A 15,111-nucleotide genomic window follows, 5' to 3' on the forward strand; every position below is an offset into this window, starting at 1 on the left:
CTTCTTCATCGCAGTGTGTTTCCTCCGTAGTTAATAGCATTTTTTCATAATATTCTTCCCATATTCTGCTGATCTGTTTATCTTCAAATAAGGTTTCTCCTTTTTGGTTTTTCGTCCTCTAGTTTTAAAGCTGGGCGTATTTTTTGTAAAATTGTATTATTTTATGATTTTTTTGTCTTTTTAATATCACCTAGTTTTTCATTTAACCAGTCATTTTTCTTATTTTTATTTGTCTTGGCTTTGTTTCTCGCTATTTTGATTTTTGGCTGTTTTGTTGATCCATGTCATTCTGGTTAAGTTTATTTCGTGTTCTGTCTGGTTCGCAGTCATGCGAAGTCATTGCTTTGTTTATCATCTTCACTGTACATAAATACAGATTTTTCTTTTGTGATTTCGCCTGTTTCCCCATCTTACTTTTCGTATTACAGCGAAGTCCATTGTGTATTTTTTAACCCTCTTGCTACTTCTTCCATCTTTCCAGTCCTTAATAACGTTTTAATATTCTATTTTGCTATTTTTAGTATATTCTTTTGCTTCCTTTGTATTTTTTCTTTTTGTTCCCTGAACTTTGGAGGTTATGTTATCTTTTGTTGTTTTTTCTTTGCTGCTATCATCAAATTTAATCTTGCCCCTATTCTTTGCCGTCGTCTGAGTTCTATTTACGTTTTTTTGCTAGTTTTGAATCCACGTTCATCATTGTTTAATCTTCCTCCATTTTCACAAGTTTATGATATTTCCGACTCCACTACCACACTGTCTCGTCTACTATCAGTTTCCTGTATGCTGCCTTTACTCGTTTACCTGCAGATCTAATTTTTTTGGATTTATATTCACTTTTTTTATATTATTGGTAAGTATAGGTAGGCTACAGTGAACTTATGACTTACGTCATAGTCAACGACTATAACAATTGTAAGCAAGACAAGATGGTTGTAATATGTTGTTCTAAATAATAAAGAAATAATCCATTAATAATATACTTACTTATTTTGTCATTTATAAACTAAATATTGAAAAATTATAACCCATATATTTGCTTATATACAATGAAAATACTTTTATTTCTGATTACTACTGTTTAAATATTTATTTACTGCAGATGTTATTGCACAACCTGTAGGTTTTTCAAAAATTGGAAAATCACGTTCATAAAGTACAGAACCAAAAAACAAGTATAAAAACGTCCATTATAATATTAGCCATTTTCTAATTCTTATAACCGACGTAAGTTTGGCTCACATGTTTTGGTTTATTTCCTATAATACGAATGATGACAAGGTGCAAAAATCCATCGGATCTACTTTATATAACTATACCTGTGCTCTATATTTCCAACGCCTTCCAACATCAATGCCTGGAATAGGGCCAAAGTGATCTTTGGAAACTACCGTACACTCAGTCGTTCTTCCAGCGCAAGCCATACCTCTACCCCAATCACGCGTAGACGTAGTGGTTTTACTTGGCATATTTGCCCGTTTTTTACTCAATCTTACTCCCTCACCTCTTTTAACTATCTCGGAATCATCAGTTTTGCATTCTGGGCAGTACCTGACGAATAAATAAAAATGGAAATTGTTTCACAAATAAAAGATACTTATTCATCAGTAAACGCATAGAAGGATTCAAAATATACTTCTTTTTGAAAAGTACTACCTTATCATCTACCTTTAATGAAAATAAATAACAATTTTAATTGGAAATACGTCAGAAATAACGCAATTTTCAATCAAAATTGTGGTTTATTCTTATTAAATACAGCAGAGAGCATAGAAATGTCATAAGAAAACAGTTTCACAATCATATAAAGTACTATCTTGTTTTTAAACTGCTTCAAAACTGATTATTATCGAAAATATAAAATAATGCGAAATTATCTAACTTCTCTTATGCGCGTATTTGACATAAAGCTTTATGAGGATTTTTTTTTAAATTAGTACATACCAATCTCCTTCCGGAACTTCATCTAATGGTGGATCGAGACATTCAAGATGATACTCATCGTCGCATTCATCACATAAAATTATATCTTCCCAATTTTGTTTTGTGTGACACACAGTACAACCACATTCACGACATTTTTTATTTTTATCATCTTTACAAGTGTTACAGTTGTAAGGGTAAATTCCTAAAACCACACACGTCAAGTTAATAAAACTATAAACATGATCATCGAGAGCAGAAACTTATGACTTTTCTACACTATCATGAATAATTACTAATTTATATATAAACTGCGTCGATTATCATAGGCGCAATGTACTCTCAAAATCAGCCTGGTGGTTTGTTGACAAAACATGTGTGGATAAAGCACACGTGTGTTTAGAACAATTTATGTCACTTCGATAAGAAATAAGGCGTCTTTTTAAAGAACGACCGGTTTGTCCAATATAGGACAATCCACAATCCCGACAAGGAACCCTATAGACTACATTGGTTTTTTTTTGTTGAGATAAGGGAGGACCTAACATTATTTATCCCAATCTTTACAGGCACAATCCGGAGAAGCCTCGAAATGCTGTAAATAAATTGTGGAAAAAAGGTAAAGAGCAGTAAATGTTAAATGTCGTGGAATAACTCTGAGAGAAAGCTCCTGGTGGAACATTTGAATGTAATGATAAAGCATCTGATTCTCCAGCATCAGCCAAAGTTGGTGAATGTCTCTGGTATGAAACAGTAAACAAATATTTATTAATGAGACGTAAAAAATATGAGTTTTTTAACAGAATATCCTTTAACATTTCTGTGAGGAGCATGTGTCAGCCTGTGAACTCTAAAACTTTTTACTGGCCATATCTTTTCTATACCAAGAGGGTCTTAATACCTGATCACTACCCCGGTGGACAGGCATGTCCAGGAAAGAAAGGCTATTATTTATTGCAAGTTCGTATGTAAACTCTAGGTGGTGATCATAGGAATTCAAAATTTCTAAGGTAGTTTGGACTTTGTCCGGTGGTAAGGCCAAACACAGGTCGTCTACATACCTCTTGGCAAGAGTTATGTGAAAATCCAACAGTTGAAGTCTACTAGAGACCAAATCGTTAAGTACAAAATTGACTAGTATTGGAGATATAGATGACCCCATCGAGGTTCCAAATATTTGAAGCTAGTATTTTTCATTAAAGACCAAATAATTAGTATAACCATTTTCAGCATCTCAGAGAAGTTATTCCACTGTAACGGGATTCAATTAAGCATCCAGAAATCAGATCTAAGTAACCCAATTCGGTTTAAAAATTTAAAATCCTTTTAATAATATTATTCATTGCTTATTGCTAAATGCGATTGTTTGTTTATGACATTGAAAATACCTTTGTAACTAAAACACACGCTGAGCTAGTGAAATTTGCAATGTAATCAAAAGCTTATTTAATAATGTTTACAAATTATATTAGAAAAACATGAATGCACAAACAAAACGCATGTGAGTTAAATACCCCGAAAATAACGGGAGTAGATTATTAAGAATTAAGAATGAACTGGGTACTGTCTCTATTATTGTACTTAGAGAACCAATAAAGTAATTATGAGTATCCAGTGAGTTCGAGTTAATCAACCCCATGCAGGGGGTAAACTACTCCTAGAGTTCCACTATATGGAATTCTTGATGGAAGCAATCTAAACAACATTATATAATTATCCAACATTATGTCAACAATGTCATTCCAATGGTTACCTAATGTTAAGAGAACAGTTAATGGTAAATTAGTAAATAAGGAGACCACGTCGAAGCTGACAAGGATGTGCCCAGCAGGAAGTTGGAAATTATTTATAAAAGAACTAACTGAATCTAAAGGAGTCCCCAACATTAAACTCATTATCAACGTTATACGCTTTATTTACGATATTCAATATGAACTTAGATAGGTTATCATTAGGGGAATTGATGGAAGATACAATGGGCCTCATGCTGAGTTGGGGTTTGTGAATTTTTGGAAGACAGTAAAGTCTAGGTGAATAGCCATTATAGAAATGCAAGAATTTGGCCGTAGAGTTATCTCTACCAGCAGTAATGCATCAGTTAGTGATTAATGTAGTAATATCTGGGGGCTCGGGAGACTGAGACCTCGGAAGCCCTGAAGAAGACATCAAAGAGGATGTCGAAAGTTTGGTGCAATGATAATCGCTGCGGTTCAATCCGGAAGATTGTTAAGTTAATATTAATTCTTGTAATAGTATTAATCTTAGCTCTAGATTTTATAAATATATTTGTACTCAATATCCGAATTTGGCCATTGACCGAAATTTATACCCACAAAGCGTTGTGAATTTCGTTTATTTCTCACATCGCGTTTCGAGTATTTTTGACGTGCACAGAACGCGTTGTGGATAAATTACAATGACCCACAAAGCGAAACTACGAAGCCCGTCGGAAACACACGATAAATTTCTCTTTATGGTCAATATAAATACCCAGAAAGGGAAATACAAAAATGGCATATCGAATCTCACCGGTACCACGAGTTTTACTCAGTGTAGTTTCTGATAATTTATAATACAATGGGTGAATAAATCGAAAACCTTAAAAATTAATTCGAGGATGGTTTGAATAAACTTAAGGTGGATTCAAGTATTAGGTCTACGCTACTTTTAGAAGGCAACTATAAAAAACTAATTTATGAGGTTAAAGAAGCACAAGAATTGCGAAGATTCGGCAAAGGACTATTATCTAAACATTATCGAAGACTCAATCGATCTTCTAAATGTGCCTATCTTCTAGAGATGTTGGCCCATCTTGATTGACCCATCTTATTCTATTCACAGCAGCTCGAAATAGATCAGTTGACGTTAGACCAGTCTAATTCCTAAGATTGGCCAGCCAGGATATACGTCTACGTCCAGGGCCCCTCTTATCGATATGAATTATTAAACATTGCAGAAAATGAACATCTGATAGCCAAAAGACACATTAACGAAGAGGAAATCAAATTTTTTCTTCAGCGTGAGCAATTATTTGATACTGTGCATACTTCTTCTTCTTCTTCTGGTTCCTATCCGTTTCGGATGTTGGAAATCATATTGGCAATCATGACCTTGCTCGCTGCGGCTCGAAACAGCTCCGTTGAGGTTTTCTTAAACCATGTTCTTAAATTCCGCAGCCATGATATTCTCCTTCTACCGGGTCCTCGCTTACCTTTGACTTTACCTTGCAATATAGACTGCAACAGGGAGTAACGGTGCTGATTTCTCATAACGTGTCCCAGATATTGCAATTTTATGCGTTTGATCGTAAACACAATCTCTGGTTCCTTCTTAATTTTTTCTAGAACTTCCTTGTTCGTGATCCTTGCTGTCCATGATATTCTCAGCATTCTTCTATAAAGCCACATCTCAAATGCTTCAAGTTTTTTAATAGTGGTGTCTGTAAGCGTCCATGCCTCCGCCCCGTACAACAACACAGAGAAAACATAGCATCTCAAATGTCTCATTTTTGTATCCAGGGATATGTTGTGACTTTTGAAGATGGCGCTCATTTTGTTAAAGACCGTTCTTGCCTTTCCTATGCGGCACTTTATTTCCTGTACATTGCTCCACTGTTCGTTTATAATAGTTCCCAGGTAGCAATACTGTTTTACTCGCTCTATCTGCGTCCCATTAATGTATAGATGAGCCCCATTTATATTCTCCTTGCTGACAATCATTTGTTTGGTTTTGTGGGTATTAATGTTTAGTCCGTACTGTTGACTGTACTCGTTTATTCTGTCCATTAGCCCCTGAAGTCCCTCTAAACTATCTGCTATCACCATGGTGTCGTCGGCATATCTAACATTGCATACAGCCCACATAAATAATGGACATAAAACAGAAAAAGGTAGGTACATATTTCCGTTTTTTAACTATTAGGCGCAGTCTTTAGATATATCTCTCTCTCTCTCTCTGGCAAGTTATTGTCAAAAAGTCTTTAAACAATTTTTTATTGTTTATAAGAATGGAGCATGAGTTAAAGAAAACGTACGCAAATATAACCCGAGAAATTATAAACTTGTACCTTAGTAAATGCAAGTTATGCCAGTTGAAGAAAAAAATTCCAAATACAGGCTTGGTTGTCAAGCCTATAATTTCTAAATATATGAACAGTAGATGTCAGGTAATTATATATAATAATCATATTGTAGATTGACCTGATAGATATGCAAACAGATCCCGATGGTCCATGTAACTTTATTTTAAACTTCCAGGATCATTTGACTAAATTTTTGTTTTTGTAACCACTGAAAACCAAAACAGCACTTGAAGTGGCTGACCACTTGGTTGATATTTTTTGTCTAGTAGGTTCTCAATATATCTTGCAAAGTGATAACGGTCGTGAGTTTGCCAACTCGGTTATTGTAGAACTAACTACTAAGTGGCCTGGTCTGAAAATAGTTCACAGTCAACCAAGATACTCACAAAGTCAAGGCTCTGTAGAGAGGTCTAATCAAGATGTCCGGGATATGTTGATTACCTGGATAAACGATAATAATAGTACAAAATGGTGCGAAAGGTTGAAATTTATACAATCTAAGCCAAACAGATCTTTTCGTAGAAGAATTGGTAGGGGCCCTTATGAGGCCATGTTTGGCAGCAGACAAACAAACAAAAGATGCAGACTTTCCGAAAGATGTCCTTGATAAACTAAAAAATGAAGAAAACTTGGAAGAATTAATAAATAGCATGAAAAACGAACATGATGATGATTATTTAAAAAATGGAGAAGAAAGCAACAGTGTAGAACCCTGCCAAGAGACAATCAAGACAAATATATCTTTAGAAATTCTGGACAATAATAGCCTGATTAAAAATAATGCAGATGCACCCAATATACAAGAAGGCAAAGTTGAAGGCAATTTTAATGATCAGTTAACCCAAAGAAGTAAGAGAATATTGAATGAGAGAGAAGAATCACATAAAATGATGAGAGTTCAGGCATCAAAGATGATATGTGAGTCAAATAAAAGATTCGCTCCTTTAAAAAAAGGGACTAATGTTTTGATTCTAGTGCCGGATGTTGATAGAGGTCGATTAACTCCAAGAAATGTATTAGCCATTGTTTCTGAAATTAATAATGATGGCTTGTACAAACTCAGTACTGAGAATGGACCACTGGAGAGATTATTTTTAAGAAATGAACTCCTTGAAACAGATACTCAATTCATGTTTGAATCAAATGATATTAGTAATACACTCATGGACAAAAATATCGAATATTTTGGAATTTTCAAATTTTTGTTTTTTCAAAATAAATTCTGGTCAAGCAAGTCGTTTATTGTAAAATAGAGTTTATGTTAACAATGTTTAATGAACAATTTTAAGTTTTTATGCGGAGAAAATTGTGAAAAAAAAAATAAATGTTTAATATTAGGTAAATAAGGTTATTTTACTCTAAACTTAAATGATAATTTAAATTGCTTAAACAACTGGTTTAAACTGAAAGAAGTGCATGATCAGTAACGAGTATTCTCCCCTTTAGCTCTTATTACTGCTTGCATCTTTCTCAGCATGCTTGCAAGTAAATTTTGGACATATCCTTGGGAAATTGCATTTCATTTATCCTGTGTAGCAAGCAGAAGCTTCTCTATCGTATTTGGAACGGGATTTATTTGTCGTATGCTGCATTTTAGGTAATCCCACATGTGCTCTATTGGATTTAAATCCGGGCTAGACGGTGGCCAATCCAATCTTTGAATTTGGACCTCATCAAGATAATTACTCACCATGGCAGCGGCATGTGGTCGAGCATTATGATGCATTAACGTGAATCTTTCATATCCAATGTAACCAACATATGACAAAACATGATCTTGCAGGATGCTTTAAACGTAAGAATCACCAGTCATCTGTCCAATAACTTCCACAAGTGCGGTACGTACCTCCTAACTAATACCTTCCCAAAGAATTATGCCATCAACTCCAAAACTAACGGCCTGGGCGAGACTGCAGCTAGCGAATCGTACTCCAACTCTTCTGTAGACGTATTTTTGACTACCTGGCTTCCATAATAGGATTCTGGTCTCATCAATGAAAAGAACGTTTTTCCAGTTGTCGATATTCCACTAAATATGTGTTCTTGCAAATTCCAAACGACGAGCTTTATGATTTTGGAGAAGACTTGGAACTTTGGCGGGGCGTCTGGGCTTTAAGTTTGCTTCTTTTGATCTTCGTCTAACTGTTTGTGAATTCACATTAACTTGTCTAACATTTAATAGCTCATTTCTGAGGTGCATCGATGTCAATGAACGATTTCGTGTAGAATTAAGAACCAAAAACGGTCATCAATTGCGGTTGTGCAACTAGGGCGTCGTTGACCAGGCCTTCGTACAAAATTTCCTGTTTCGCGGTACCTTTTTAGAGTATTTGAAACTATAGATTCAGTTCAGCTGAGACGACGTGCGATTCCCTTTTTGTGCTTATCCTTCCTAGTACAAAATTACAATATGTGCTACTTGGACTTTATCGCAGTGCCGAATTGGTGGTATACTTGTTTTAAACTTAGTTAAATCAAAACAGTATTTAAATAAACTTAATAAATTAAACTAAAAATAACCGAATTAGTATGATTTTTCCTTTACGTGAAGAAGGATTTTTATGATAAAATGTACGAATGACACTAACAACTGAATAAACGTCAAAATAAACATCAAAATATTTGAAACCAGTTGAGTACATCAGCCTACTGTATGAGTATTATCAGTAATCTAAAATTATTTTGAAATAATGTGACTACAAAAAAAAATTGGAAAATTCCAAAATATTCGATATTTTTGTCCACGAGTGTATTAGTGATATTAGTACAGACCCTGTAAAGGTAAAACAAAGGAACAAACAATGTAATTCAAAGTGTCACTTGGTTACTTGGTTTACATGCAAGAAGTTTATTATTTTAGAAATTTAATGAGAGACTGTAGATGACAATTGATTGGAAACCCCGCCGCATGCGACGGGCAAAATCACTAGTATAAATATGTAATAAATATTACATTGTTACATTCTAATAATGTGCAATAAAGATTCTAGTAGATCTAAAGATTATAACCTTCAAGCCCTGATCCATTATTTTACAATTAACATCAATAAATTAATTTTCTAATAATTAGTCAATCAAATCAAAAATAAAATTTAATAAACAATTCAATTTTTAGCCTGCATCTTTGCACAAAAGTTCCGTATTTCTTTATTAACCTATCTTTTCTTAATAAACAAAATATAAAAACTATGATCTTACTGTTAGTTTTTTCTGAATATCTGGATAACCTTTCTTCAGCACTAACTTCAGTTAACTGAACAGGATGCTCTATTCTCATAATTCTATCAACAAATATTAATTTGCAATTTTCAACAGCTGTTTGTTCTTTCCCAACTAAAGCGGTACCTATTACATTCAATTTACTAGCTTCTTCTATCTTAAAGTTATACCTGAAAAAAAAAAATTAAATAATTTGTATGTGTGATTTCAGTGGTATAAAGAATAGTAAAATAATTCAAATTAATTGTATTAATTATAGTCTACAAGCCCATGGGAGATTTTTAATGGATCATTTGACCCAGCATGAATCACATATAACATAGTAGGTACTACAATATGTAATAACAACTTTAGAAAATATGCCGTCAATTCTTATCAGTACAGGTGAGTCACAGTAAGATAAACTTAACTCTGCAAGATAAACCAAAAATATTGGTACCAGGCTTATTGGTATATTGGGCTTTTCTTTTCAACACAAAAAACTAAAATTCTGAAATTTAGAAGAAAAACAAAAAAAGATAATCAACTCTCACGGGGGAAGGGACTTTTTGGCCAAATATATTTGTAAGGCATTTACAACTTACATACAAAAAATAATGACCTGCGACCTAATGCCGTACAAAAATATTGGTACCAGGCTTATTGGTATATTGGGCTTTTCTTTTCAACACAAAAAACTAAAATTCTGAAATTTAGAAGAAAAACAAAAAAAGATAATCCAACTTTGACATACAACGGAGTATTACTATAGAGCGTTTCACGTTAAGAAAATAACATTGCGGAGATAGGGCCATGTATTTCTTATGGACGATAGAAGCGCAGCGATGCCACGATGAACACAAGCACTTAAGCAATTAAATTAATGTTTTTTAACGTAATTGACCAAAAGTGCCCATTCGAAACAAGAGATGAAAAGTAGGGAAAATGATTTTAATTAAATAAATAGTACCTATTTACAAAAGATAATTTTATTTTATCTTATTTTAATTATAGTAACGACAGTTTAGTTGTTTTTCGGTAAGAATATCATATACCATGAATCATAGAAATCAGTAGAAAATATTGCTTAGTTAAATCATGCACTCTGCCGGCTATTAAAGATTTAAAAGCAAATAAACGGACCGCTTGGAATGCATATATCTAATTACTAATTACAACTTAAAATAATACGGTGTGCATATGTCAGCGATTTTATGTCGTTCTCTGAGATTACATAATGATAATAAGGCTTTGTGCTTTGTGGTTCTTCAGTTGTTATTCTGACTTTACAGTTAAATGTTAATTGAAAATGAAAATTCGAAAAATATATCGACAATCTAGTAAACCGCATGCTTGAGAGTTTTGGCAACACTGATCTCCATAAGCCTAATGTTATTTTCTTAACGTGGAACGCTGTATAGATGCTATTAATCATCATAAAGTTTTAGGATTGACCTTCGACTCCAGACTTTTTTTTATTTATTTAATACACGGGATAACACTGCCCTAATTATTTAGGTGAACTAGCAGTTCTTGTTTTGTAAGTTAGATAAACTACTGATAAATAATTTGTATATTTTGAATTAATAGAAAATCCTGACCATCCTGAATTAACCCTTTCGGTCACACTTTTTTTTTGTGTAATGAAAAATATTTTGTTAATTATTCCTACCCAGTTATGGTATTCTTAATGTCTTTTGGTAGGAATATTAGCATTTTTTTATTAAAATAGGGCCTGTTTTTGATTTCGTCAATTGAAGACATTGGTTATAATATAACTGGTTACAAACTAATGAAGTATTACATATACTTTTACAGCTAAATGTTAGGATAAAAATACATTTTTTTACTCAAAAAAACATGATTTAATGATTATAATATATTAAACAAAATTACGGTTTATGAAATTGTAAAAAACAATTTTTAGTTTTTGCCAAACATAGATATACTTTACATTTTTGACAAAAAATACGGGAACTGCCTTTACATTCTGGGAGTTTACATCATGTTGAAGATTTCGTTTCTTCATGTAATTAAAAATGCGCTATCGCGTCAAACCTTACATAATCAATATGCCGGTTTTCCCGGTTCTTTTTCTTGTTCAACGGTTAATTCCATTCAGTTTCAAGTTGTTGAGTCACTTTGTCATCAAAAGACGATACATCATTTCAAAAAAATAATTTGACATATGGACATTTTGAAGTGTACTTACTATTTAATTTTATTATTTGCACCTAGAAGCTTCCAATATTTGAGAAAAACACAATTTACCTCAGTTTTAGAAGGGCAAAAAATATAATAATTTGAGTAGCGTCGTTGATAGCTTTCATAAACTGTTGTGAATGTAAACAGAGAAACTGCTTTAGTTCAACTGGGATTTAACAGATTGTATTACGGGTCGTAAATCTAATTAAGATTGGATATTGTGGGATAACTACAATGTTGCTATACTATAAATCCTGTAATATTTACTTAAACAAAGGGTTAACATAGACAACTTAATAAAATTTTATAGATGAAAATATCTTGTTTAAACTTAGGTAAAACCATTGTTTTATTGCAGTACTTATAAAACCCACAGCTATGGCTTTTGGTTTATCAATGTAAATTTAAAATTGAACATGGATACTGCAAATATAAAAAAAAACCAAAAAACCTATAAATAGCAAAAGTAGTGCCAAACTTCATATAATAGATATTAAATGAAGTTTGGCAAGAGGCACTTGGTCTATTAACACAAAATTAATACATAAAATTAGTCACTTGCTCTAGTCATGCAAAATTCAAAATCCAGAATAAGAAGAAAGGCTCTTGGTCTTTTTAAATATTTCTGGTTAACTGTTACTAACAGACTAATGGCATTTATTCTATACATAATTTATGCTATTTTCCACCAGAAAGTGCCATAATACACAATTTGAGAAAATGGCACTTGCTCTAGTGATGCATTACAGTCTATTTCATAGTAGTTACAGTGATAGGTACTTATTCACAATTTAATTAAGAATTATATTAACACTCTCGCCGCCAATGATATTTTAAATTTTTTCGTCATGCGCCAAAAGTATATTATTTTGTTAACGTGAAACGCTGTAAGTGTACATTAATGTTACACGTTTGTTAATACAGAGTGCACATTAATGTTACACTTGGCGGCGAGAGCGTTAACATGAAGCATATTATTAATAACTGCAACACTAACAAAAGGTATCATATTGATTGAAACTAAAGTAAAAATATTAGTTGCTTAGTCAAAATATCTAACCAGTATATTAAATGTTTTTATTAATATTATTAGGAAACAAATTACTCGTAGCAGCTTACCAATGCCCTCTTAAATGTTTTTCCTCTAAATTATAATTTGCTAAGACAATCATGCCAGGACATAGTTCCTCTGGTTTATAAATATGATATGATCTAGGCCTTATGTCATTAAATCCAGCATCAGTTTCAAAACCGGGAATTATGTGGTTTGCACTAAAATAAAAAAAACTTTATAATTATAATTATATGGGATTATATTATCAAACAATCTTCTGAATTTCAACTAATGATAGTTAGAATCAAGCTGAAAAATTACAATTTTTTGTTTTATTTTCAAAGCGAAAGTGCTTTTCATGATATTCTTTGTGACAACCTTTTTACTTTATATCACTTTTTATTTCTTGATTTAAATGATTTTTGACATTTTTCCATCTATACCTCTTATTTGTTCTATGTCTTTATTTACTAGAAGTTGTCTATTTACTAGAAGCTCTGCTATCTCCATTAACATTTTCTTTATTGTACTCTCCGAGCTCATTTAACAAAATTAGTCATATTAGTCCGATTTTATATATTCAGTATTTTGTATAAATGGATTTTTAATACATTTTTATTTAATTTCTGTTATTTCTTAATATCTTCTATTCATTATATATTCATAGATACTATTTTACATCAATGAATTTCTTCTATGGTCCACTTTTAGTTCTTTATCCTGATTTTAGTCACTTAGTTTACTTTTTGCTTATTAAAGTTATCTACAATTTTGCCTTCAAAAATACCTAAATACAAAAGAAACATATTTTTTTATTACTTACAAGCCAGTAAAAGAAAATTCTTCATAATTACCTTTTGATTCTGAAGATTAGTTTATTTTCATCTTCCTCGGATAAAATTTCAAATGGCTCCTTTTTAAAATAAATTTTAACAATAAATGCTTCATACCAGGTTCCATCATCTTCTAATAACACGTCAATAAGATCACCAACAGCATAATATTTACTTTCAGCTTCAATTAAATTTTTATCAGAGTCTTCGGTGTTTTTTGCATCAGTACTTTCTTTCGATTCAGAATTATCTATGTCTCTAACAAATAATTGCACAACATTGTTGTTTTGGATTTGGTAGTCAAGAATACAAACCTTGGATTCAAGCTAAAATATGCATATGATAAAATATTTAAATGATAATGAAAAACAGAAAAGAATCAAGTGATATTCACACATTTTTATGCTTATTTTTTGTAATAAAATTTTATAGATTAAAAATAATATTACTCAAATACATAGTAGAAAGATTTTATTTAATATCAAAATATTTTTCATATCTTAAGGAATTTATGTCAATGTTATGACAATAATAAATAAAGTTGTAATAAACGTATATAGTCCACAAGAAATTTTACTCTTTTACAATTACCAGTTCACAGATTTTAAAAGTATAATTAACATACCGTTTTTCCTTTGAAAAGAAGAGTCTGTTGTTTAGGTTTTACACCAGTCTTTTGTGTGACCAGTTTTTCAATGACACTAACTTTATCCTGTTTTGATACAGAAATAACCCATTCTTGCTTTTCGTCACCATTTTTTCTAATTTTAATATACATTTCTTCATACAATTTTCAAATTAAAAGCACCTGAAATTCAAATGTAGATTGTTGGATTTAACACTAACGTTGCTCTACTTTGTGTTATCAACTTTTTGGACGTTTGGTTCTTACTGACATAACAGATGGGCGGGAAAATACTTCATTGGTTCAAACAGGTTAATTTCATGGCATGCAGTTCAGAACTGTCAGAAATATAATTATACCCCGTCTCACGGTTCGTAGACTTACTACGGTTGCCTCTTTCGACTAACCAATGAACATTAAGCCCGAAATTACGTCACGAGAGTACAGTAATTTGAATCGTAACATTGTAATCGTCGTTTTTATGTCTTTGATGTGTAGAAAATAGTAAAGATAGTTATGAAATAAAGATCTCTAGTAGATTATAATACTTAATTATGGAAAACTATTGATATGTAGGCAGTTTGGTACTTAAAATTAATCACAACCGGTTGTTAACGTTTATCCCATGTTAATGCAGGATTTACGTAAATCTAGGACTTCAATCTCCATTTTACACTGAAAATTTGTCGCGTATACTGGATTAACTATTGAATGAATTACTGAATTACATAACTATTTTTTCCATTTTTTTAATATCTTTCCTTCACACTACAACCTGTGCCTGGCATTCTAAAATTTCATCAACATTATTATCACGTTAATACACAAGGAAATTTTAAAGTTTTAACCTACCTTATAAAAAAATACAAAGACAATAGGTACGTTTCTTCGATAATTCAAAATAAGTTTTTATAGAAAACAACACCAAAATTTCAAATACAAAAATATAAAGTAAACAGATATTTAAGAAACGATAAATAATAAAGCAAATAATAAACTGAAAGATAATTACCACGAACACATTGTGATAATAAATGGGTTTTGTATTCTTGTGTACTCTGGTGACGTAACTCAAGCATCTCCACCGCAGTCGGAAGAGGCAACCGTAGTAAGTCTACGGACCGTGACTCCGTCCCACGTTTTTGCTTCAGTATGGGCTCTTACGGACTATATACCTCTTTTTTCTTTTACTATT

The 15,111-nt window shown here is 32.1% G+C and overlaps 1 protein-coding gene and 1 pseudogene across 1 annotated transcript in view; one reads left to right on the forward strand and one right to left on the reverse strand.

The window, feature by feature from the left end:
- LOC140451928 (E3 ubiquitin-protein ligase UHRF1-like) overlaps positions 1–14,207 on the reverse strand; it is a 28,710-nt gene extending 14,503 nt beyond the window's left edge. Inside the window, exons 1-6 of the mRNA XM_072545901.1 lie at positions 13,917–14,207; positions 13,313–13,617; positions 12,524–12,676; positions 9,200–9,390; positions 1,942–2,125; positions 1,317–1,548 (exon numbers count right to left, since the gene is read on the reverse strand). Of these exons, the coding sequence (XP_072402002.1) occupies positions 1,317–1,548; positions 1,942–2,125; positions 9,200–9,390; positions 12,524–12,676; positions 13,313–13,617; positions 13,917–14,069 (1,218 nt within the window). The 5' untranslated portion in view covers positions 14,070–14,207. The remainder of the gene's footprint in view (positions 1–1,316; positions 1,549–1,941; positions 2,126–9,199; positions 9,391–12,523; positions 12,677–13,312; positions 13,618–13,916) is intronic.
- LOC140452205 (uncharacterized) lies at positions 5,927–7,602 on the forward strand (annotated as a pseudogene).
- Positions 14,208–15,111: the final 904 nt, after the last annotated feature.

This window comes from Diabrotica undecimpunctata, chromosome 10 (genome assembly GCF_040954645.1).
Source record: "Diabrotica undecimpunctata isolate CICGRU chromosome 10, icDiaUnde3, whole genome shotgun sequence".
NCBI lineage: Eukaryota > Metazoa > Arthropoda > Insecta > Coleoptera > Chrysomelidae > Diabrotica > Diabrotica undecimpunctata.